The following is a 26322-nucleotide window of genomic DNA, read 5'->3' as shown; positions in this document are numbered from 1 at the left end:
CAGCTCCACTCAGACTTCCTACACCAGCAGCAGGACCAAAGCAGTGCCACCACTGCCCAGCACCAGCTGTGTGGGGAGGCAATGGCTCTGCCCCTGCAGCACAGCCCTGAGCAGTGGGACACCCATTAAATCCCACCCCATGGAAGGAGCAGTGGACAGTGACCTCCCAGTGGGCAGTGACCTCTCAGTCCCACTTTTTGCAAGGTCCTGAGCAGTCTCACAACAGGATTCACCTTTCAATGCACCTCTCCTGCAAGGACATGCAGCTTCTCTCTGTCACCATTTTCTTTCCATGGATAAGGATCCTCTTTCACAACCCACATTATAATCAGTTTAACAGCCCAGCAGCCATGGACAGAAAGTTCTTTCTCTCCATCCTCTCATATCCCCAGGCCTTTTGTGCCATGATAAGCTCATGGACACTCTGCAGTGTCAGCAGCACAGTCCCAGACACCTCTAAGGTGTCAGATCAGGCTCTGCAGTTGGATGAACAAGGCCTGGAAGATCTCCTGGTGCTGCCAGGTTATTTTAACTGAGCAGTCCAACACCATCTCCACCAGGACAAGGGAATTTACTCCCCACTAACCCCCCTGGTAGTGTCTTTACACCACAGTCGATGACACTGACCCCTTGTCCCTGAACAAGCTCAGCTTCTGCAGAGCTGACAACATCCAAGAGCAGGTTTGGTCCACACAGAAGCCTGGGGAGATCAAGAGGAATAAATGGCTGCAGCACCAAGGACCCTGTTTTGCAAAGTCACTTTCCTTGATCCCATCCATATTTCAGCACAGCTCCAACTGAGCCCCATTAATGTAATTGATTCTTAATGGCATTCTCCAAGAAACCATGTGAAGATTTTAACAGGCTATTAGATGGAAATTAAGCCTCACCCAAACCTTCCTCCTGTGGAACAAAGGTTTCCAAAGATGCAGGGGGGCTATTCCATTCCTGCTAATGGACAAGAAGGTTGATTTGAGGAAAAGGGACACTAATTCTGCATTTTCCAGCCCTCACAGAGGGACACCAGAGGTTTGTTATTACAAGGAAAGGGTTTCTCATCCTTCCCACACAAGCCAGATCAGAGGGCAGCCCTAGAGGGATCAGAAGCAGAAGCGCTGTTTGATGAGTTGGAGGGCTGCCAGGTTTTAAAAAGGAAAAATAAATACAAATTTTGTTTGCTTTTGTCTCCTGGGCACCTTCATGCCAAGCAGGCCTCAGCTGATTGCTCAGATGTGGCCTTTGAAACCCAAAGAGCTGAACCTGGCCCGAGGTCACAGCTGTGGCTTCAGCTGCTGGAACCCCGGGGAGGCTTCTGCTGCAGGAAACCTTTACAGCCCCGTCCTTCTGCGGAAAGAGGCACCAGGAAAACACTCCCAACTTCTCCCTGCCATTCATGAACCACAACTTTTGAAAATCAACCCATGATTCCAGCATTTCAAAGCCAGGACATGATCCCGAGCACTGACTTTGTCTCTCTCCGTCCAAGGTGGAGCCCCTCATTTTCACACCACAAGTCAGTGACAACACTCGTGGACATTTTGACTCAGAGCATGCCACCTCCCCCAAAGGTCCAATCCTGCCTCGGGCTGAGCTCTGACAGACACCCACTGCTGCAGTTCTGTGTGTGCCACGCCGTGGATTTAACACATTCCCCGTGGAACACGAATGCTGAGCTCCGTGCAAGAGTCTCCCACTCACTGTGACTGAGCAGCTAGAAGATTTCTAGCTGATGATTTCTAGAAGATGATGCTGTTACCATCTCTTTTACTTCTGATTCAAGTTCCCCACACTTCATTTCAACATTTTTAAAGGCTTATTTTTACTTCTTTTGAGACGTTTGAAACTCACTACTTTTCAGTGCTGACATCCAGCCTCCTTCACCAGTACAATACAAAGTCAGGAACCAGCACTGTCTTCATTTTAAAGAGTTGGGAATGTGGAAACAAAGGGAAAAGAAACAGCCTAAAATCCCTTATTAGCCAAAGACACGAGCAGAAGAGAAAAACAGAATACTCAAAATCCCATCCATTGCCCAGTGTGCTCCAGAAGAGAACCAGAGCTTCATTATCCTGGATCTGCCTCAGACTCAGCATTAACTGCTCCCATACTCTCCTGTTCTTTCGTGTTTCAAATTAAAACAAGAAAGTGGATCATGCCAAGCTTCCTTTTCACCCTTTGTGAAAAGCAGGGTTTACCATCATTTTGTATCTGTTATAACTGGCTTTAAAGTTGTAACCAGAGAGTGAAAAAAATCAAGTGTTTTTTAAAAACAGGCTTGGGATGGTCCTGTCTGTACAATTGGTAACCAAGTCAAGCATTTCTAAATCCTCTTTTATTCTACCTATCCAATTTTAGTATTTTATTGACTATTACAGAACAAAAAATTTAAAGAAGCTCAGGATTCATCCAGCCAGCCAAGGAGGTAATTTTGGCCACAAAACTTCAGGAGTTTGGAATACTTCTGCCCAGGAACTGGGTAAATAAGGCTGAGATTTGACATCAGAAGGCAAGAAATGTAAAATTTTTCATTCCAGCACATTTCTCAGAGCAGAGATAAGCTGCAGAGATCTGTGATGAGGTTGTTCATGTTATCAGCTAAATAGTTTTGAACAGATACAGCATCACTTACTTGGAGCACATGGATATGAACTTCTGAAAATAATGGGATTATAAAGAAATGTGAGGAGTTTTCTGGAGTTCAGTCTTCATCCTGCAGCCAGAGCAGCCAGAATTCAGCAATCCATGTCTTTATCAAGCCAAGACTTCACCTCATCTTTTCTCCAGGCCTGTTTCTAATGACCCTCAGGAAAGGTTTAACCCACCCCCCAGCAGCCAAGAGTGTAGATCCCTTCCCAGTGTGGAAATAACTCCCTGCAACCTCCCACAGCCTTTGGCTGTCACCCTGCTCCCAGCGCTGGAGGCCAGAAAAGCAGCAGATTTGTCTTTGGCACTGGGAGGGAGGTTTGTTAATGCTCCTCCCCAGCAGGAGAGCTTTCATGCCTGACTTGTGGCAGCTGGACGAGCTCTCGGCTCTGACTGAAGCCTCATTGAGGACAGGGCCACCCCCTGATTAGATAATTTCACCTGCCAGAATCTTCTCCTGTGTTCCAGATCCTGCAAAGTCGGGAGGCTACAACTGAGATCCTCCCAAAGCAAGGTCAAGGAGGTGTTCCACCATGGAAAGGGAGCAGTGACACCCTCGCAGCACCAGGTCTGATCCTGCCAGACCTCCCTCCTCACCAAAACCAAACTCCCTTTATCACAGTGACATCCACATTACCAGAAACCACCTGGGATTCATTTTAAATGAGTGACAATTTTCAATCCCAGATCTTTTCCCACAGCTGAGGCTCACGGGGTTGGAGGGCACACTCAGCTCTGGAGCATTGAAGTTTCTCTCTGAGCTGTAGCAGGAAGATGTTTGATCTTTAAATCAGACATGAAGGGATGAAATAACAGCACTCCTATCAATATTGTTTCGTGTCTAAACTGACAAAGTCGTATTCCCAGGTCAAGCTGGAACAGGCTGGATCCTGCTCCCGAGCCGTGGCTCCACAGGGTTCAGAAGAAATTACAAGATAGAGGAAAGGACAATTATGAAACAGCCCACTCACATTTCCACCTAACTTATTCCAGGGAGCACCAGGGAAAGGCCTAATCATCCCCCTTCACAAAAAACCATTTCCCTTCTGGTGGATCTGAAGATGGTCTCAAGGCTACTTTGGTCTCAAGACCCAAATCAGCAAATGCTTATGATGATTTCCATGAGTTAATTACATTTCCATTAGTGAAGAAGTTCTAAAACTTCATTTTCATTACTGATGTTTTTTGAGTCCTACCAAAATAGATAGGGAAACATGATTTTCTCTCTGCTTTTCTTTATCTATCTCACCCTTATGAGACTTTGCTCTTAATTTTAACTCTCTCAGCCTTTTCACTTCTCCTTAAATGGACATTTCTTCAACACTTTAATCATTTTCACAGCCTTCATCCTAAGCTCCCATGCCCAAACTTTATTTAGGATGCTGGTTCGGGGTGTTTGAGAAGGGGAAACTGAGCCAAAAGGCTGAAAGATTGAACTGTCTTCCTTTTTTAGTTCTTTTTAACTGGAAAATAAGTGGAGAGCCCCAATTTAAGTTCTATTAAGTCCTTTTTGAACCAGAAGCAAGCTACATCCAACCAAGCATTTCTGATTATTGGAGTTCTTCAGCACAGGAACATTTTATAGCTGAAAAAGTCTCAGTCTTCTCCAAGCACTCATTTTTGTCCTTCACTTCTATATTTCTGCATCATCCCATGGACCATCAACTTGCTCCTAAAGCCTCAGTCTGACTCTGGGATCTTCCAGTTGTGCAGAGCCCTACAGGGAATTTGTGTAATGAGGTAAAGGAGGGGAGTCAGCTTCAAGCCCTCTTCAGAAACTTCCCTAAGGAACAACCTTCTGCTCACGGATTCCTGACTGAGAGCAGCCCTATCCTCTTTGGAGAGCCCCAGGAACAATTTCTATTCCCAGGGAATTCCAGCACTACTCCAGTCTCTACTCCTGATCCTTTCTTTTCTTAAATCTCACCCAGCCCAGCCTGAACTGACTTGAACTGAGCCAAGAGCTAAACCCATTATTGTCTAAAATTGGGTTTAACTCAGGAATGACCTGAACTTCTTGCTCCAGAGGGAGGCTTTTAAAATTCTGCAGCTGATCACGAGAATCACCTACACAAACACACCCAGCCCTGCAGCCAGCTCGGAAACCAAGACAACTCCAGCACTGACAGAATAAGAATATCCACCAGAAAAGCCTGACCTGTTTCCTGAATGCTCCACCCTGACATCACTGAGCAAATGAGTTTGTTGCATTTATCAATCCAAAACCCACCACAGGTGACTTTTCTGGCCACCACAATATGGGGAGATGGAGGAGGGAGGAGACAAAATTGTGTCAGACATGGATTTAGCTGATGCTGACCATGCCAGGAGGGAAAGGTTTCTCCTGGGTATTGTTTAGGTGGCCCCTATGAGGATCAGGGAATTTTCCAAAGCCTCTAAGCTCACCCCACAGGTTTGGTGTGTGCCACAGGAGGCAGGACTTTCTCAGCCTGGGCTGCTGGGCTTGCCCAGGGTAGAAAAGTGGCCTTCCCACAGTCAGGAGTTCATCCAGAGGAGTCATCCTGCAGCCTGACCTCAGTCACATGGGATCCCTTCCTCTGTCCCAACCCCATCAGACCCTTCAGCACAGAGAAGATGCAAGAGAGCCAAAGTTAAACAAAAAAATCTTGTGGAATTGTGTGGAAAAGCATCTCCAGGTGCTGATCCTGGATGTGGCTTGACCTGGAATTCACACATCCTGTGGCTCCAGCTTCCAGCATGGAAGCCTGGCCCTGGCCAGAACATCCTACACACCTCTTTGGTGGTTCAGCAAGAGCAGAATGGAAAATCAGTTTTCCAAATCCAAGTTTTCTAAATCCAAGTTTCCTTGATGTTTTCAGAGAGCCCTGAGAAAGGGAATGGTCTGAGAGCATGCAAAGCCTTTGGGGTGAGATGTGGATCCAAGGACATGTGTGCAGACTCACTGTTGGCACTCAGGCTTAGATCACAGCTAAAACCAGGCTGATTTTCCACATCCTCACCCTTTTCCACAGTCACAGGCAGGTTCTTCTCCTCTCAGATGAGCAGGCACTTTGCCATCCAAAGCTGCTCCCTTGGAACTGGGACACAGCAGAAGCACCATTTGAGAAACAGGAGTCTGAGGTAACCTGCACCCTCCTCCTCATCTAATTATGGGACAGTACTCAACACCACACACAGCACTTGGGTATTTTGGGCTTGGTGATTTTTTTGCTTGTTTGTTTGTTTTTAAACTAGGGAGCATTAAAAATAAGAAATTAAAGCTCTTGGGAGCTGCAGTTTGATTTGCTGGCTTGGGGTTGAATTCCCAGTATCCACACCCAGCTTCAAGAGCAGCTACCAATGTTTTCCACCTCTGGGTGCCCATAGGACATGGTTGCCAGGGCAGGATCACACATTAGGAGCAGGTCCAGAGTCCTCTTCCCACCTGCAGGCTCTACAATTGCCTGTGCAGCTGCTTCCCTCACAAGAGACAATATTTCCCTGCCTCCCACCTGCCTTTGAAAGCCATAAAAAGCTAAAAATACTGTCTGGACTCCGGACTAATGATCCTGCCTGCCTTTGATAAAGCCCTGGCTGCCATGAGAAGCAACCCTTGCTTTCACTTGGGATGGTCACTTCTACTTGACAGCTGCCCAGCTTCAGGGAGAGGTGAACACCCATAAATATTGTCTGGCAGCCCCTCTTTGTGAGCACAAAGCTTCCAGGAAACACAAACAGGCACAAAATGTAGAAATGGATACAAGATGGAAACCTGGATGGTATTGTTTCCTCTCTCTTTAATAGAAAGGAGGTTGTTTGTGCCTCAACTTCCAGGCTCCTTGTGCTGCTCCATCATTATCACTTCTCATCCCAGGTATTCGATACCTCGCAGTCTCTTTTAATAAAGTAAGAGAGCAGCACATCAATCTCATTATCTGTTTGCCCTTGAGAAGTTCTCTGACCTGAAACGTTTGGTTTGCCACCACCAGAGCAAAGCCAGAGCAGGGTAATTTCTGCCAGGGAAGGGCTGTCCCCACCTGCAGGTCCTCTGAGGGGCTGGGACCATCTGCAGCCTTCCTCTAAGCACAGCCCGGAGTCCTCCTCTGCCCAGGAAAGTCTCCCAGTTTAGCAGCCAGCCACACAATTACTCACCCACCCGCTTCTCTCAACCTCCTCCAGCCACCTCCACCAAAATCGATGCAGAAAAGCCACTACAAGCAACAAAAAAAGACACGAGCCCTAATTAACACAGCAAGAGGCTCAGCATGGCCTGGGTCCCCCTTTGCTCAGAGAATCAAGCCCAGAGAGAAAAACTCCAGTCCCAAGGAACTGCTGCCCACTGGGCAAAAAAGGAAATGGGGACATTTAGAACCCTCAAACCCTTCTCTCTGAAGAGAATGGCTTCTGCAGCTCCCCAGGAGCCCAGACAGCCAAGGGGCAGAGGATAGAACAATTTCTGTTCAATCTGAGATCTCACACACCCTCCTCCCCCCAGTTAAAAACTGTCTCTGCTTCAAAAATAAAAATTTGGTTGCCTGGCTTCCTCCCTTGCTGCCCTCACCCACCAGCCAGAGCACCAGGTAACACCTTACAGGTAAATTCCCTGTGTCTTGTCACCTTTATCTGATTTAATTTCAGAAGGGGGTCTTTGCTTTTCTGAGCCAGCAAGTGTCCATCCATCACTGGAGCATAAAAGAAATTGAACACAAGGATCAGCTGCATTAAAATCCATAAAGGCTTTGCTCCTTTCATGACTCATGCACGGTGCTGACAGCACTCGCCCTGAGTCCATCACCACCCCAAGCAAACAGCTCCTTTTCTTTGTGACAGCCAACCAGGACTGAGCTTGTTCCTTCTCAAAGTGTCCCTTTTCCCAGCTCCTGTTGTTGCCCTGCTTTACTTTCTAGCACACAAGTACCAAAATTTCCACATTGGGAAAGCAGAGGGCAATCTGCACTTCCCTGCTCCGAGCCCTTAACTCCCTACATCTTCACACCCAGAGCTGATAAACAAAGCATTGAGCAACCACCTAAAGGGGTGCTGCAGGGCAGCCAAGGGGGCTGATTTCATTTGAATTTCATTTTTCTAATTAGTTCTGTGGTTATTTGCAGGTGGAATATAGAATCAAAGGATCACAGAAAGGTTGGTGTTAGGAGGGACCTTAAAGCTCAGCCAGCCTTAAAGTACCGCCTCTGCCATAGGCAGAGAGACCTTCCACTGTCCCAGGCTGCTCCAACCCCATCCAGCCTGGTTTTGGACTCTTCCAGGGATCCAGGGACAGCCACAGCTTCTCTGGGAAACCTCTGACAAGGCCTGCTCACCATCACAGGGAAGGATTTTTTTCCTAATATCTCATCTCCTGTTTGAAGCCATTTCCTCTCGTCTCATCACCCTTGTACACAAAGTACACCAGAGCCAGTCCCAGAGCTCAGACATCCTCATTTAAGGGCTTCTGAAACACAGGAACATGCACATGGAGATAAAGAAATGCTGGAGCCAAAGCTTCTATGAATATTTTACAGCTTTAAGAAATCCCAGCCCTCACCAAGACATTTCCTTCTCAAACACTTCCCTGGTCACATCTCCCCCCCACACCCAGTCTGGGAGGTACATCCACCTGAAAGGAGCAGATCCAAGGTCCAAACCTGCTGCACAGCCCAGGCTGGGTGGTTCCTGTGCCTCCCACTCTGTCACTCATTGCTGCATCCAAGGCTGCTGCTCCTCAAACACAGCACCAGGAATAGCAGCTCCCACTGCCCACATAGCAGGATGATCCTGGTAACCAGCAACACTCACATCGAGCATGAGCAGGCCTTTATGCTGTTACTAAATGAGTTGCTTTCCAAATTATTAGCAGCATCAGGAGCTGGGAGCACATTTCTCAGACAATCAAGATAATTCTGGCTTTTGTAATTTGTTCCAGACAGCCTGAGACATCCGTACCCGCGCAGAGACTTTGTGCACATCATTTGGCAGCTCCAGGCCTGGCACATGCTGTCTCTGCCAGTCCCACCCAGAGATTCAGGCAGCTGATCCAACTGGCTCAAGAAGCCACCAGGACTCTTCGAGAGTGTTTAATCCAGGCTGATTGGAAGCCAAAAGAAATTAATTCTGCTCATAAAGGGCAGAGCACGATCCTATCAAGCACTCCATTATTTCATAGCGGCCTTTAGCCACTCTTGGTGTTGGACAAACACCTCATGGTTGTGGTCACTCCATAAGGATGTGGCAGAACTGGGAAAGGACCAGAGCAGCAGCAAAGGCCTGTGGTGCACAGAAAAGCCTCAGGTCAAGGGAGGTTGGGCAGCATAAATCTCTGACTGGGGAAAAGCTGGCATTTCATAAAACCATAGGCATGCAGAAAAAAGAATTATTCTTCAAACCTTACTAGAAGGCACCAAAGGGAATCTCAGGTCGCTAGTGATGAAAAGCAGCTCTTTTCTTGGGGTATGGAGTTAAACCCTACAGCCCATTATCAATTATATGGGAAACCAGAAGTGTAAACAAGCTCCAAAACACAACTGAGGGCAGCCTCCTTGAACACCACAGTTTAAAAGCCTTTGAAAACCCTTAGATATCTGAATTTTGGGAATCAAAGATCAATATCATTTTGTCCATGCCTTGTTCCCTATTCTTCCCCTCAGGACACAGCCCTTGACACCAGCTCCATGCAAGCCCAACAGTTCTTCAGGCTTTGCATCCAAAACCCAGGAGAAAATCTCTCATGAACTCCAAGAGGAAAAGGTCTGAACCCTCCAGGCCTTGAATCAGAGTTCATGGCTCCAGCTAGGAATTTGGGGACAGAACAAATTTCTTCCCAAAACAATGGTGGATTTCTAAAATTTTCAGCCCAAAACACGTAGCCCAACAGAGTTAAAAAGTCCCTTTGCCTTCACCTTGGAAAAAGTGCATTGAGATCATCCAGTCCCAGGTCAATTGAGAAACTTCAATTTTGTGTGATTTAGAGCTGCTAATGGGTGATGTCACCACTGGAGCCAAAGCAATCCCACAGAAACATGGAAATAAAATGAGCAGGAGCTATAAAATGTGTGTTTTTCTCCCCAGCAGCAAAAGGCCCATCCCAGCAGGGGCAGCGTTCATTGAGACTCATCTACAACTGGTGGAGATCACAAGAAATCACTACATAAATCACAGAGGTAACAATATCTTTCAAGGAGAGCAACCTGTTCTTTTCCCAGGCCTTTGTTAAGAGCAGATCCACAGGTTTCCTTGGAAGCAAATGAGAAATAGGCACCACAGCATTGCTGGGAAAAGAAACCGAGGGAGTGTTTTCTGGAACAACAAACCAAAGCCATTTTGGGCCACTATCTGTTAGACTCGAGTTTAGCTCAATAAGGTATTGATCCTGGCTGCATGGAACACAGCCCTGATGTATTTCCTGATTAACAAGTTCTGCTGTCTGCTTTTGACAAACAAAAATCTCTCTCATTGCAGGTAGATAAAAAATATATTTATCAATAATTCCAGGGTGCAAGCATTGAGTAGCCAAAAAAAAAAAAAAACATTTGGAAAAAGCAGGTGGGAAGGATTGCTGCATGATCACTGGAATATTTACACAAGGCTAAGTTCAATCAATGCAGAGCCTTCCCCCACAGCCTCCTCCAAAGCACATCCAGACTCTGGCTGGCCTTTTTCCTATGGAAACAGAGAATGAGAGCAGAGCTGCTCTTTGCTTTTCTGGTGCTTAGCTAAAAGCTGAAAATGAGATCAGGTTTTCTGACATTCACCATTTACCTTAATAAAATGAGCACGCAGCAGGATTAGCAGGTACACAACTCTGTGTGGGGTATCATGGAACATTTTCATGATCTTTCATGCTTACACAGAAATAAAAAAAATAAAAGGAGAGGACTTAAAATCCCTCTATAATATTGAAGATCAATGCAAAACTGAGCTTGGGAGCTGAACACTGCCTGGGAAACATGAAGTAACATTTTCAAGTAGAAATCTTGCACATATGGCAAAGGAAAGCTTTTGATAGAGTAGCAAAATGATATTTCAAAAAAACCTGATGTCCTACCTATCTATATTCATAAGAACACATTAAGTACTGGCTTAGCACTGTCCTTTTTTATTATTCCCTAATAAATTACAGCTTGATCATTTTTTGAAACACACGGATCCAAGTCTGCCTTCCACAGAAATGAAAATGAAGGTCCCACTTGTTTTGCCACCTTACAACCCATCCCTGGAGGGTCTGTTAGCAGGACATTTCTCACTCATCAAGCTGACTTTGAAGTCTTGATGCAGAAATGAGGAGAATTTTGTCTCAAATAAACAGCCCTGAGCAGGTTTCCCCTCTCACCTGAGCTCGTGCAGGCAGTGGGCACATGAAAGGATTCTGGCCACTGAAGGAAACCCAAGGAAGAGGAACTCCAGGTTTCCAGCAGAGCCCCATGGCAACACAGGAGTGAGCTGCGAACTTAATCATGATCTGGGCAGTGCAAAGCAAAACACACCAGGCTACAGAGAAAACATTAATTTAACCCCCTGTGTGAAGCTGCAGAGCTTTCAGTGCTCCCTCCACCTGGGCTAGAAATATTCAGGAAAGCATCAAACCAAGCGTGAGTAACTCTGTTATATTCAGTACCTTCTCCCTAATGCCAAAAATCGGGCACGAGCTCAAGTGCCTTGTTAAATACAGCCCTCAAATTACAAGGATTAGAGGTCTGGATTTCCTCAGTGGAGATGACTCTTGGACTTGAAGCCGATGAATTCAGCCTTTGCCACCCCTGCACTGCTGCCTGGTGGGAAGCCCTTGTACGAGACAATTTCAGCAGGGCCCAGTTGGTGTCACCATTGGAAACAGCAGCGGTGACGTTAACAGGATGGCACTTCAAAGGAACCCGCGGGGCTGCAGATGGCACTGGGGGTCCTTGTTCCAGCTGTCTCATCAAGCTGATATTCCACAATTATTTTCCAGGATCAAACAGTGCTGCAAGCAGCTCCCACAGCACCAGGGAGATGCCACTCATTCCGGGGGGATCCCGCAGCCGCTTCAGCTGCAAAACTTGGAATGTCTCAGTTGTAAAATAAAACCAACAAACTCTGGAATCTGGTGTTTATGGAGGAAAAAAATTAATAAAAGGAATTCAAACCATGCCTAAACAATATGGCTGGGATTCAGAAAAGCTTTTCTGCGCAGCCTGAACTTTAAGTAGAGAACCACTGGAGTCAGCTGAATTCCAGCACATAGTGGAATGCTTTGCTGTAGGATAAATTCAGCCAATGTCAATGTCCTTTCCAGAATCAGGGCCTTGATTTTATTTTTTTTTAACACAAACAATAGTGTACAGCTAACTAGGAATCAGAACAGAGCATCAGTGAGAATAATTGTAGCATCTGTGCTAATTCTCTTTTCATCCTGGTACCCCCTGCTTCTAAGTATGGAAATCTGATTCTCCTTGTGCCTCCACTGAAATTTCTATTGATTAAATACCCAGCCCCAGCAGCAGAAGAATCAAGCCCTGAATATTTATTCTCTTCCTCTTAATACATCAAGAATTCCCTTTGGCCTCTCAAGTGCTGTATCACAGGGTGCCATGAATGCAAATGGAATTACAGTGATCATGTAGCTAATGAATACATTTGTATATGTATGCAAGCATTTCCCTACTCCACACCACCACCAGGAGCAGGGAATATCCACGTTCACCACACACACGGGCAGGCAAGGTGTGGGAAAGGATGGATATGGGAAGCATATTAATAGTAGGAGTCAGGCTGCAGTTTCTGGGGAGAAACGAACTGAATTCTTTCCAAGATGAAGGCTGTAAGCTCAGGACCTCATGCAGACCTTTGGATCATTTCCTCTGAAGCTTTAAAGCCCAATTTGTAGACTAGGAGTGTTCATGTTTATGTTTTCATTATCCACCAGTATCACCCTCTATTTATATAAATAGACAGAAACTGCTGCAATGCATAATGTAAAATATTGTCAGCACTTCCAAGGGAGAGATCAGTGATATCATCTCAAAGCAGGGTACAAAATGCACATGTAACCTTTTCACATCCATCCTTAATAAGACATTTTGAATTCTTTTCAAACACTCTCGAATTCTTTTGAAAAAAGTTATTTTATAGGGGAATAAATTCATTCCTGCAGAAACTTGGCTGATTTCAGAGTTGTAACAGCTTAAAACCAGGATGCATTTAATTTGTTAGCACACTCCATGTTGACTTAAAGTCATGCTGTAACGTCCGAAAATAAATTGATTTAAATCAGGTTCAAGTACCAGTGGCAATTAGAACCTGCAAAGTCACAGAAATGTCAGGAAGTGTCTGGATCAGACACACACTGGAATACCTACAAAGAAATATCCTCAAACCCACTTTTGAGTTGGTTCAAATGCTTGGCAAGTGACTCATTCAGCACAAGAGCCGTTCTTTGGATTTACTACAGCCAGAAATGCAGGATTTTAGTGCTACTCCACTCCAGTCAATCCCAGCCCAACCCAGAGTAAACAAACAGCACAAATCGGGGTGAGAGCCCCGTTAAGCTCAGGGGGAGAGGAGGTCACTTACCCTGTGAGGACCACGACAAAATCCATCACATTCCAGCCATTGCGCAGGTAAGAGCCTTTGTGAAAAACAAAGCCCAGAGCAATGATTTTGATACCAGCTTCAAAACAAAATATTCCAATAAAGTACGGCTCAGTGTCATCCTGGAAAAGAAGGGAAATTAAAGGAGTCAAGGAGATATCCATGTTCCTGCTGTGATAACCAGTCCTCTAAACAGCTACAGGCAGCAACTTCACACATTTCCATTCTTTGAACAGAGCTGAAATTAAAGGTTTAAGTTTGTTGGAAGTAAGCTCACAGAGGAATTTCATTATTATTTCTCTGAAATGAATTTTCTTTACAAATTGGCAATCCTATTGGCCTTCATCCTGATGGTTTCACGCCACACTTTCCACCTTTATGGAATGTTCTGGAGGGAATTTTCATGCGGAAATTTTGCTCTAAGGGTATATTGAAATTAGAGATGACAGGTTTCTGGAGTTATTGGCATGGAAGATGTTCCACAACTCATCCAGGGACCTGAAACAAGAGGGTGTCTTGGGGACCAACAGCCAGCCACAGCAAGCCTGACTGCACTGACAGGAAATTATTTATTTATCATTTATTCCATCAGTTCTTTCTTTGCTCCTTCTCCTCCATTTTATCAGTTTTCACAGCTGCAGCCTCATTTGTTTTCCTTTCACTGGGGATGTGGTTCAGGGAGAAATCCCCAACCCCTCCCATGAACAGCAGGAGCAGCAAGATTTGTGTCTGGAGTCCATGGTGCAGACTAATACATCCCCTGGGATTGCAGATTCGTGTCCTTGCTCACTACACTGAAAATCAAGCTTGGTCTCTACAGTTTTGCTGAACCTTTTATTCCATCTCTGCACCAGATCTCTCAGGATTAGACTTTATTGACTGGAGTTCCAACACAAATTCAGTGCCAAATGGAAGCATTCACATTCGGAGGGAAGATTTGGGCAAGAAACGAGAACAAAGCAAGATGTAAAAGCAATGGGCATCAATTTCAAGAACTTGTTTGTCAGCTTTGGCACCAGTAACCAATTTCCAAATGTGCCTCAGATCCTGGTTTTCATTTGAATCCAGTGGAAGTAAAGCAGCCCTACCCAAATAAGAAGCAAACTTCCACGCTGAGAGATTAGAAATCTCTTTTCCAGTGGCTTTGGCATTTCTGGCCACCAGAACCAAAAAGCTGAGCTGCTGTTTGAGGTGTAGTTGTTTGTATTTTGCAATTCTCCCAATGCCAATAGGGGATTGTTTGTTCTCTGATGGAAAAGAGCAGGAATGTCGAGGCTTGTGGTCCCAGAACCAGGGAAGAAACAGGTTTGACACAAGCACAGCAACTCCTGCTCAGCTCTGGCACAGGCCCACGCTTCAGGACAGCACTTTCTCCAGAGATTGAGGTTTTCACCCCTAAAAGTTGGGCCTGTTCAGCCTCGAGACGTGATACTGAGAGGGGCCCTCAGCCCTGTGTGCCCCTGGGTGTCCCTGTCTGTCTGTCCCCATCTGTCCCAGTCTGTCCCTGTTGCAGAGGTCAGAGCAGGCCCAGCTCTGCCCCAAGCCCAGCGATGGCCCCAGAGCCCCGGGCAGGGCCTGAGCCCAGCAATTCCCTGCCCAGGAGGCAGAACTGCTGCCCTGGGCAGTGCCAGCCCTGAGCAGAGCCCAGGGAGGCTGTGGGCTCTCCCTGACTGGGAATATTCCAGAACCATCAGCCCTGTGCCCTGTGCTCTGGGGTGGCCCTGCTGGAGCAGGGACGTGGCACCAGTGACCCTCTGTGGTCCCCTCCAGCCTGACCCACGCTGGGATCTGTAACATGACAGCACAGCCCTCACAAGGAGGCTTGGCTGGACATGACCCAGCTCAGCAAGTCCAGCAGAGAGCTCCAATCTCTGAGGATGCCTCCAAGCTGCTGGAAAACACAAGCCCTGGAGAGGCTTTTTCCATCAGCTGCTGAATTGGAGTTCTGTTCCCCATATCCCCACACACCTCCGTGGGAACAGCTCTTCCACCATTCCATCTTTCACCCCGTGTTACCTCTATTCCCCTCACCTTTCTGACCTCACAGTCCCAGCAGTTCCACCTGCCCTGCCCCTGTGGGGAGGTGACAGTCACCTGCAGAGACACACACAGGTGCTGGCTGGCCAGGCAGCAAAACAGAGCAGGGGCCTGTTAAGCTCACAGTGGGTCCCTGGCTGAAATGGAGAGCAGAAAATGAAAACCCAGCCCCCAAACTGGCTTCCCCTCCAGCCAAGGAGGGGTTTGCACAAGCAGCAGCACCTCCAAGCACTCTGTCCCTCACTATTGCTTCTCAGAGGACACAGGAGCCACCCCTGCCAGACCTCCAGCTGCCCATCTCAGAGCTGTTTACCCACAGAGAATTAGAAACAAAGGCCACCAGACCTTTTATGACCTTCAACAGAAATCCTACAATACACATCTTCTTCCAGCAGCTGCTCCACAGCAAGAGCTGGAGGCATCGCAGGGCTCCAACCCAGCACAGAAAAGAGGGAATAAGGGAGAAGAAGTCAGAAATCATCCTATGTGATTCTGGGAGAAGTTCCTTACAACTCCTCATGGACACAGGAGCCCTCTGACAGCCCAATCCACCTGTTCCTCAACACCCCCCACAGCTCCTGGCTCAACAGCTCCAGATAATGTCTGCACACAAAGGCCTCCCAGCCCATCCCAAATCCCCATCCCACAACTACTCGCATGCCTCTAAAAATAGCTCTTCTGAGACACACAAAAAAAGCTACCTTTACCCACATCCACTCCTCCACATTACTCCCTCACTTCCTTGAAGCCTGGTATCTACTCCAGTCTCTGCTCAATCTAGGTCAGGTGCCTGGTGATTACAGCTCCCAGCTTTAAAGAGCCAGGCTCCAGGTACTCCAGGGTTGGATGGGATGTGCTCTTCCCAAAGCTAGGGCTGCACAGAGCTCTTAGGAAGTGGGTCAGGAGTTTTTGTCAGCTTCTAAGGAAGCAGGAAGGCTCGCAGATGGATTTGGGTATTTATTACAAAGGAAAACTCTCATCTGTAGGGTTGGCAGAGAGTAGCTGGGGACATAAGAGGCAAAAGAGAGAAGGTCTTTTCTAAAGCCTGCCTAAATTTATACTGATTCAGCCCAAGAATCAGGGCAGTGACAATAAGATGAAAAATAAAATTTACGCCCCACTAGGGAAAGGTCCTGCAGCTGAAAAAAAAATGGATTTGCCTGACTATGTGTGATGGAAGGAGGGAAGGACATGGCTGAATTCCCTGTGCAGCACTGAAATGGCCCTGCCTCAGCTCAGAGTCCCTGCTGGGACACCCTGAAGCCCCATCAGACCAAAGGCTGTGGCCCTGCTCGGGTTCCAGAGGGGCAGAGCAGGTGATGATGAGGATCCCTGTGCGTACTTGGAAGGAGGGCAGAGAATCTGGGCAACAGCCAGAGCTGTGCCAGCAAGTTGTTTGCTGTGGACACAGCAGAGCTTGAGGCTGGGCCAAACACACATTTAATCAATATGTTTCTGATCAGAAACAACTTCTGAGTCTGGAAAGTCATTACCATTCCTACTTCGCGTCCTAGTGTCTTTCTTTGGCCTTCAGATGTGACAGCCTGGAGAGGTTTGGGTGTGAAAGGCTTTGTTCATGCAAAGGTTAATATGAGCAGCTCACATATTACTGCTCTAAGTGCCTGTGGATGGGAGAAAGCATTAAATCCATTAGTAAATTGCCAGAGCTGTCATGCTGAAAATGTGGGAAATGTGATGTTCTGTCCCCACATCCAAAACACCCAGGGGAGCCAAACGCCCTGAGCCTGCAGTGAATATCCCACAGCCTCTCTGGTGTGGAAGAGGTTTTACAGTGACTTCTGTGAGCCAGAGAGAAGTTTGATAAGAGGATCCACGTTCATGCCTGAAAGAATTTTCTACCAAGGTTGTTGACACAGAAAGCAAGAAAGAAAGAAGGATAAAGAGAAGAGAAACCTGCAACTGCCTGTTCCAATGAGCACTTTGTTTTCTTTCCTGAGCAATGAGTAAACTTCTGAGTTTTGTAAGAATGTAGAAAAAGCATGCATGCTATGGTAAAAACATTTTGGAGCCTTCTGAAAATGGAGTGTGTTGCTTTATATTGTCTTCATCTCGCCTATGACAGGCTGGTGCCTTCCAACAGGGCCTGCCCCAGGGCAGGGCAGGGCAGAAAAGAGAGTTCCTGTCCTGCAAGTTCTGAAATCATCACTGTCCTTCTGGGAGAGATCTCCTGGAGCTCCTCATGGGAAACTGAACAATTAGGAAAAAGACAGAGAGGGAAGGGGGTCTTGGTGTGGACAGCCAAGAGCCCTGTGAGCAAGGTAGCCATGGGGGCTGGGATGGGAAGTTCCCATTCCCCACATTTGGAGCTCTCACCACCAGGCTCTGGGCTGCTCAGAACAGCTCCCTCAGCATCTCTGCAGCTGCATCACTCCCGTGCATACAAACAATGCAATATTTGGGGTAGAGGGAGGCTGACTGGGTGGAGATGGACAGGGGCAAAGCTATTCCACTGGACTATTCCTGGTGGGAGGGGAACATTCCCAGCATCCAGAGCATGTGAGACTTCCAGCTCAGAGCAGGAAAGAGCCTCGGGGTAGGTCAGTCTGCTGCTGGTAGAAGAATGAGTTTGTTCCTCAGCCTCCAGACTGAGGCTTTCTCAGAGCCCTGATTTTGACCAGAATTTCCAGCCCAAAGCCAAGTAATGCTTTTCAGTGCATTCTGAGAATTTTCCTAACTCAGACATTCAAAATCTTGGAATAGTGCATGTACTGTACATGTGCTCAGTTAACCCTGTTCGACAATAACAGGAGCACAAAAAACAGCCGGGTGCTGCAGCACTGCTGGCTCTTGGGGAGATAAATAGAGGAAAATTTTGATTAAAAGACAAAAATAATTAAAGTGTTTGCATGGGCTCCTCCCTTTTTTCCTCAGCTTTAACAAACAGACAATCTTTTTTTTACTTTGTTTCTGTGGAACAAATTATCTGGGCAACTTCAGTTTTCCTTCAACAACTCTGCCAACATCTCCCAGTCACAAAAGTCTTGTGATGTGTTCCTCATATCCTTAATATCTGATTTACTCTTCACTGATGATCTCCAATTTGGAGATTTTAATGAAACTAGGAGAAAAAAAAAAGCCATATCCATTAACCATTGCCCAAAAAAAGACCAATTCCATTCCTGCTAAAGACAGCAATAAAGCACCTGCTGTTCTGCATGGACTTAGAATTTGGCTGAACAAACCTGAAAATGTATAAGAAATGTATGGGAACGTTTCCCCTCTGTGGTTTAACACAGATTTGTAACATTTTGGATGAAACAACTTCCAATTTATAGAAGTAAAAGAATAATTCTAAAGAGGCTTCACTTTGAAAACTAGAAGACCGATTTTCTTACTCACAATGCTTATTCTTTCCAGCTTATGTTGAAAATAAAAAGTATTTCATGACTTGTAAAGATTCTCAGTGCTACTCTATGAAAAATCACTTTATACTTCAGAGTTATAAATGTGCTGTAGTTAAAATGGCTTCAGGATATCTGAATCAAACATACTGGTGCTTGGGACAAAAATGAGGGATTAATTCTTCTTTCCAGTCTGAGGCAGAGCCAGCAGGGCAGAGATTGTGCATTTAACTCACTGATCTCTCTCACACTGCTCGGTGGCAATGCCAGTGCCCCTCTTTGGAATGATTTAGGCAGGAATCTGAAGGGGTGTATGCTGTAAAATGGAATTAATACACTAGGGAAAAGGACAGTAAAATGCCTCTAGGATGCCCTTATAAATCGAGGGATACAGACAAACATAAAACCAACATGAACCAAAGGATTGCCAAGCCAGAACGTCCCTGAAACTGCTTTTGCTTATGTTTATAGCCACAGAAGGCACTTCCCCAGCTCAGTCCTGGCTCTAAACCTGTGCTTTGCTCACACCCCGAGGCTGGCCTTGCCAACCAACCCCAAAGCACACAAAGACAGATTTAATGGCAGAAAGATCTACATACAATCATTGAATCAATCCTCTCATCTTCTTGATTAAAAAGAATTCCAACGGAGAGAGAAAACAAGCCCTGTGCAGGAGGTCAGCCAGCACGAGTGGATCCATGTCCAAACCAGCACCAAATTCTGACCCTGACTCTCCAAATTCCTCACTGACACACTTTTCCCTGCTTCTGGAGGATGAGATGGTGAGAGTTGCCCACTGGCATGGGCCATCCTTGGGAACTGCAGCAACCACTATTCAGAAGCTCTCATTTCTGGCAGAAAGCCTAATGTTATCTTTGTTTGCATAATATAGCATCTACATGGAAAACACATATGGATCCCTATTTACCCATCCTTTGAACATGGACCAGGATTAATGCATTTAGGCATGCAAGACATTCCAGATCATTAAAAGTAGGAGAAAAATCAAACCAAGAATTACACGGTTTTCCTACAGTGATGATAAATGGGAGAAATATTTTGAAGCTATTCTTCTATTTTCTTTTGAAATAAGGTAATTGGACTCATTACCATAAAGCCTGTGGGTAAATTATTTTTCTCTGAAAGCTGGTTGCTTTTTTGTTGTTGTTGTTTTTTTTTTTTTTTTTTTTTTTTTTTTTTGGAAAGGAAGTGTAATCATCTGAACCTAAAGTTTGCTTTGAAGGATCTGTGCTGTGGCAGGAAGAGACACACAAATCCTAAAAGGTCTGTTCTACCACTCCCTGGGAAAATTAAAATTACACAGAAGTTCGTTTGATTCCAAAGATAATTCTAAACATTGCTCAGCTCCTTCCTGTCCAGGTTTAGAGGAAACCTAAGTTTGAAGCCCTTCTGATCATAACACAAGGTCCAGCTCTCTCCCATGTCTGGGCAGGGCTGGCTGGAGTGATGAAGCATTCTTGTGCAGATGGGATCGGGAGGGGACAGTTATCCTTGCTGTGACAAATTTTTTCTGATTGTCAGATCAATGCCTGTCTGTTTACGTATGAATCTTTAAAATAGATCCAAACACTCCCAACACCCAGTGGCAGATTGTTTTTTGTATTAGACCGGGGGGGAAAATGAAAATGAATGAATGAAACTCACCAGTCTCTCTGACATCGGTGTCTTGTCTCCATCCGGCAAATGTTGTTCCAGAGCCAGCACAATACAATTGGCTATGATTGTAGCTAAAATCATGTATTCAAATGGAGTGAGGACCAGAAGTTAAAGAAGACACTGGACAATATGAGAAGAACCCCATCCAAATTCTGTTTCTACCCACAGAGTTAGATTAATTGAGCATTCTAAGGTTTCTCATTTTTTTTTTTTTTAAGACATATGATCTCCTTGACTTCTTCAGTTCTTTCTGGGGTATGTTTGGAAGAGAAGTAGGAAACTGGCACTTCTTTAAGAGAGTTAGAGACTCACATACAATCTGAGCTGCTCAAGGAATCCGGGAGCAAGAAAGTGAAAGGTCCAAAGGAAAGAAAAGCTATTAATATCTATTGATTTTCACTGAGATTGATAAGCTAAATTGCCTCCAAATAGCTTATACAACTAAACACCATCTGCTGAATTTTTCTTCAGAAACATTTAACTTCAGCACATGGTGCAAATAAGTGATGGGCACAAAAAGTTCAATTTAAAGTACCTACCCAGGTCTAAAACATGAATTACTATTGCAATGTCCACTCTCAGTGAAAATAAAACCCTCAGTGCCCTTTTGGTATGTAGGATGGAAGTGAGGAGGGAAAAGAATCCAAATCCGGCACCAGGTCCCCCCTTGCTTTTTGCCATCGTCTCCCACCCTGAACTGTGCCGAGCCCCCGCTCTCCCAGGGTGGAGCCGTGCCACAGGCAGCAGCGGCGGCTGAGGGTGGCGATGGCTCTGCTCAGCACCATGGTGACATGAAACCAGCGCCACGGGGAGATGGACCCAGGACCACGGGGAGATGGAGCCAGCACTGTGGAGAGATGGAACCAGCACCACAGAAAGATGGAACCAGGACCATGGAGAGATGAACCCAGCACTGTGGAGAGATGGAACCAGCACCACGGAAAGATGGAACCAGCACCATGGAGAGATGAACCCAGCACTGCGTGGAGATGGGCTCTGCACCATGGAGAGCTGGACCCAGCACTGCAGAGAGATGGACCAAGACCACAGAGAGATGGGCTCAGCACCGCAGGGAGATGGACCCAGCACCACAGAGAGATGGGCTCAGCATCATGGAGAGATGGACCCAGCACCACGAGGAGATGGACCCAACACTGTGGGGAGAGGGACCCAGCACCACAGAGAGCTCAGCTCAACACCATGGGGAGCTCCTCTGAGCACAGCGGAGAGCTCAGCTCAGCACCAGGGACAGCGCCGAGCCGAGCCGCAGACTCAACACCCTGGGGGGCTCAGCTCAGCCCGAAGAGCTCGGCTTGGCAGCGTGGAGAGATTGGTTCAGCATTGCGAGGAGCTCAGCTCAGCACCGTGGTCAGCCTGGCTCAGCACCACCATCAGCCCAGCTTAGCATCACAATGAGCTCAGCTCAGCACCGTGGTCAGCTCAGCTCACTGCTGTGGTCAGCCTGACTTCAGAACCGTGGTCAGCACAGCTCAGCACCGTGATAAGCTCATCCGAGCACCGTGGTCAGCTCAGCTCACTGCTGTGGTCAGCCTGGCTTCAGAACCATGGTCAGCGTAGCTCGACACGACGGTGAGCTCAACTTAGCACCACAGTCAACCTGGCTTCAACAGCGTGGTCAGCTCAGCTCAGCACTATGGTCATCCTGGCTTCAAAACCGTGGTCAGCTCAGCCCAAACACCGTGATAAGCTCATCCCAGCACTGCGCTCAGCACCACCATCAGCTCAGCTCAAGCACTATGGTCAGCCCAGATACAGAACCGTGGTCAGCTCGGCTCAGCACCACGGTCAGCCTGCTTTCAGCACCGTGGTCAGCCGGCTTTCAGCACCGGGGTCAGCTCAACCCAACACCGCGGACAGCGCCCGGCCCCGCCCGCCCGCCGGCCCCGCCGGCCCCGCCGCTCCGGCGCGGGGAAGCGCCGGTGGCCCCGCCGGTCCCGGCGGCTCCGCAGCACTGGGAGTCCCCTCCCCGCATCCCCCGGAAAGATGCAGCCGAATCGCCCAGGAGGCAGGGGAGGGAAAGACTGAGTCTACCCGCGCAGTCAAGGCGATGCTCTGCCTGCCACCGGGGGTTTGGGGCTTGTTTATCCAGAGTTAAATGCAGGGAAGGAGAAATAGATGAGGAAATGCAGCAATCGCTGGGATTGTGTAATATGGACAGAAAGATCAATACGTGTTTGTGTGTGTTCGGAGAGAAGGGAAGTGCATTGACTCCACTGGTGTATTTTTCCTGTTAGCCCCTCAGGAAGTGAAAACTGGGGAAGTCTAAGCAGGAGCTGGCCTGTGTGGCAACTGAAAGTGTTGCTAGGAGGCTGGGAGGAGGCCGTGCTGCTGTTAGCTGGGGATTAATAGGGGTGTGATATGAAATGAAAAGAAAACAACCGGCTCCCCTGAGACCCCCAGTGTAAAGCACTCCGGTACACACACACACAAAATCTGCTCCCTGGAAGCCTCAGCCTGCTCCCCTCTGCTTACAACCATCGTTCCGAGCAAAGCCCCCTTCCCACTGCAGCTCACTTGGCCTGGGAGCTGGGTCTCAGACAGAAAGCATCTGCCCCTTTCACAATACAGCAGATGATCCTTCTCCCCACTTACTGCCTCCTTCTGCCACAAGGCTTTGCTAATTTTAATTTCTTTTTTTTTTTCGTGCAGCCTAAGCTTAGGCTATGCACCTAATCAAAGTGCCATGATTCATGTTGATTCAAATGGATTCCGGAGGGGATGTGCTAAAACCGAGCTGCAATGATTGCATTCCTGGGATTTACCTGAGCTCTCAATGTCCCCTACTATCAATGCAGCTTCGATGCTAAGGTGTCACCATTTTTATCCAACATTCCTTCTTCTATTCACAGGAAGACAGAAGAGTTGAAAGGCTCCAAGATGGAAATAAAAATCAGGACTCACAGGCACAAATCTCACAGAACCTGACTTGAATTGTAGGAAATGTCAGTCCATGCACCTGTGTACATCTCGCTCCTAAAGACACCCTGACATGGCTTACACACACCCCCGGCATCAAGCACACCAAAAGGACCCTCGGTGCTCCCACGGAAGCGATTCCCTGATTCCCTGATTCCCATATTCCCACTGCCACGGCTGTGCACCATGTCGGGCACACGGCTCCCCAGCACACACACCCATGGCACAGCCTGATCACACCGTCTCCATCAACAGCAGACACTCTCCCTGCGCTGCCTAGAGGGGTCTCTGCCCCTCAGCCTCCCTCTCCTCCTCCCCACCTTCCCCCCGTGCCCACACAGCCTCCCTGAAAGGATATGGCCACTCTGTTATTCGCTTGGCATATTTCCGTATAACATTATCTTCACTGAAGATGAAGAGGGATCTGTTGACTGTGAAGCAGTTCTGTTTGACAGGGATGGGGTTGTAGAGAGCCATAGTCCTGGCTCTCTGAGCCATCGACTGTTTATACATCCTTTGGCCGGCTTGGGGGCCACCTTGCCGGCTGCTCCCTCTTCCAGCCCCGGCCGGCCCTCCACCTCCATAGCGGGTTGGCAGATCATCCCCAAACCGAGCCATCCTCGCAGTGCACGGAGCCGGGCGCTACAATCCAAACTGGCAGCCGAGGCGAGAGGAAGACGCATCACAGCGCGCAGCACTTCTCCCTCCGGGGGCTTCAGTTGCGGGATCGGGATCGATCGCGGCAAAAATAGATCGATATATAATAAAACAAAAAATATCCCTTTTCCTTCCTCCACCCCCTGCGCTTCCCCGCAGCTGTGGCTGCCCGGGGGTAGGAGGAAGGCTCCGGGGCTCTGCTCACCTCCCGGCACAGGTGGCGTCTCTCCGGCCCGACCTCATGGCCGGGGCGGCGGGGGGTGCCCGCGGTGGCCGCGGTCCCTTCGGCGACGGGGCGCTGTGCTGGGAAGGGGCTGCGCTGCTGCCGTGCTCGCCGCGGGAGCGCTCCGCCGTGCCCAGCCCAGCCCGGCACGGCTCCGGCACGGCCCGGCCCCGCCGCATGTGATGCCCGGAGCCAATCGGCCGCCGCGGCTCCGCCCGCTCCAGTCACCGGCACCGGGGGGCGGGCGGGGAGGGAGGATGGAGCCGGCCCGGCCCGGCCGCCGCCGCCCACCCCGGTAAATACGGCGGAGCCGCGGCCACTCCCCGGGGGAAGGAGGGCTCGATCCCCCCCGCCCCTGCGCAGCGCTCCGCGGGCGCGCAGAGCTCCGGCCGGGGGTGCCGCCGCTCGGATGGGTGGGGGGCACAGGCGAGGCAGCCCCCGCGCCTGCGCGCCGCCGCCCAGCTGTGCGCTGCCCAGATGTGCGCTGCCCAGATGTGCGCTGCCCAGCTGCTGCCCCCACGGGTGCCCCGAGCCGCGGTGCGGGCAGCCCTGGGCAGCGCGGCTCCCGTCACCCCGCCGGCGCCCTCAGACCCCCGCGGGTGGGGGGGATCAATGTGAATTGGGGTGCGGGGCGAGGGGGTGCTCAGCTGGCAGCCCCCGGGGGCTCGGGGCCGGGCACGGGCGGGTGCGGGGCGGGGGATGCGGTGCCCGCAGCGCTCACGGCGCCGGGGCGGTGCGGGAATGTGCGGCACGGGCTGGCTGCAAGCAGAGCTGCGCCCTTCTGCACAACTTACTTTGTTTCTCCTTGGTTTGAATGACTCCTGCAGAGCGCTGGATACCTTTAATCCTGTATTTATGGATGAAATCCTTTAATCCTGTTTATTCCAACACCCTCTGTTGCTTCCCTCCAGCACAAGTCAGAGAGATAACTCCTCCTTGTTCCTGGAGCGCCGCACGGCAACAGTCACTGCAGTAGCTGGCGAGGAAATGCTTTTGCATTTTAGGCTAAATTTGGGGTAGAAACTGTTAACTTTGAGAAGGACCCTCTGGAGAAGTCAGGGCTGTCAACAGGGGGACATTTTCACTTCCTCCACAGCAAGGAAAGCCTGGACTCTGCTGCTAATGTGTTTTTTGCCTTAGTCATCCAAGCTCAGTGCAAAACCAACCCACCGACCAGGCAAGCCTGGAGCAATAACATCTGCTTGCTTCAGGAGCCAGTCAGAGGGCTGGCAGCAGCCACAAGTGACACGAATAAGGTCTGGCAAGACGCAAAGGGTGACTCTCCGGAAGGAACCAGCTCCTTACACCGGGGCTCGGTGTCTGAAGGGCTCTCGCACACTGCAGCACAGGCAGGAGACGCTCCCGGAGGCGGCACCGGCAGCCGAGGGGAGCCAGGAGCGGCTCCGAGGCACGGAAAACAGCGAGGGAAGGAGGTGAATCACATCCTGCTGCCTCCAGGGTCGCACGCAGCAGGAACCGGCAGCCCCCGACACCGACAGAGGCCTGCGAGCCCTGCGGACCAGGGCAGCGAGAGCCCCTCCGGTCTGGAGATTGCCTTCCCCTACACTTGCTGGCAATGCAATAAAAGACCTTTTTACCCTCCCCAGGTTTAGGTAATTTGCAGATTAAGCTGAGTGCTGGAGTCTTTGGGAAAAACTTTGCCCGGAGACAGGTGCTGGAGTGGTTCAGCATCCTTGTTCCACTCAGACAGACCCTGGGCAGAGATTCAAATGAGTGTTTCCTCCGAGGATCTTCACCCCTGAGCACTGCTCAACTGAGCCACACAAATGGGAAAGTTCCCTTATTTTGTGAATGTATTTTATCCTATGATGGATTTATCTTTCACCTGATAGTCAAGTTTCCCCCAGCTGATTTATTTACTTGTTTCATTTTTATTAAACTTACTTACTTGCTTGGTGGTTTAATATTTCACTTTTGTGCTTCTGGCCACTATATCTCCTACATCCTTCCTCAGTAGAAAAACCTGACTTTTTCTCAGTGACTACTAGAAGAGGAAATGCCATTTTCAATAACCCCTCACCTCTCCAGATGGAAATCAGTATATGGAGGCAAAAAAATACATTGGTTTCCAAAATCTTCATCCTCTTGTGCTTACAGAATCAGGGGGATGGATGACACAACAGCTCTGAAAAGGAAGGAAAAAAAAAAAAAAAAAGAAAAAAAAAAAAAAAAAAAAGCTGCCTTTTGCATTAGGTCTTATTGAGACTCAGGGAAAATCCTGACCTCCACATCCCCTTCTCT

The 26322-nt window shown here is 48.4% G+C and overlaps 1 protein-coding gene across 1 annotated transcript in view; it reads right to left on the bottom strand.

Annotated features, from left to right (window-relative positions):
- Positions 1-23798, bottom strand: part of CACNA1B (calcium voltage-gated channel subunit alpha1 B) — a 281498-nt gene extending 257700 nt beyond the window's left edge. Inside the window, exons 1-3 of the mRNA XM_041475194.1 lie at positions 23539-23798; positions 20232-20337; positions 13150-13289 (exon numbers count right to left, since the gene is read on the bottom strand). Of these exons, the coding sequence (XP_041331128.1) occupies positions 13150-13289; positions 20232-20337; positions 23539-23798 (506 nt within the window). The remainder of the gene's footprint in view (positions 1-13149; positions 13290-20231; positions 20338-23538) is intronic.
- Positions 23799-26322: the final 2524 nt, after the last annotated feature.

The sequence above is a fragment of the Pyrgilauda ruficollis genome, unplaced genomic scaffold, assembly GCF_017590135.1.
Source record: "Pyrgilauda ruficollis isolate IOZ18807 unplaced genomic scaffold, ASM1759013v1 scaffold34, whole genome shotgun sequence".
Taxonomy (NCBI): Eukaryota; Metazoa; Chordata; class Aves; order Passeriformes; family Passeridae; genus Pyrgilauda; species Pyrgilauda ruficollis.
This window is presented reverse-complemented; position numbering and strand designations above follow the sequence as displayed.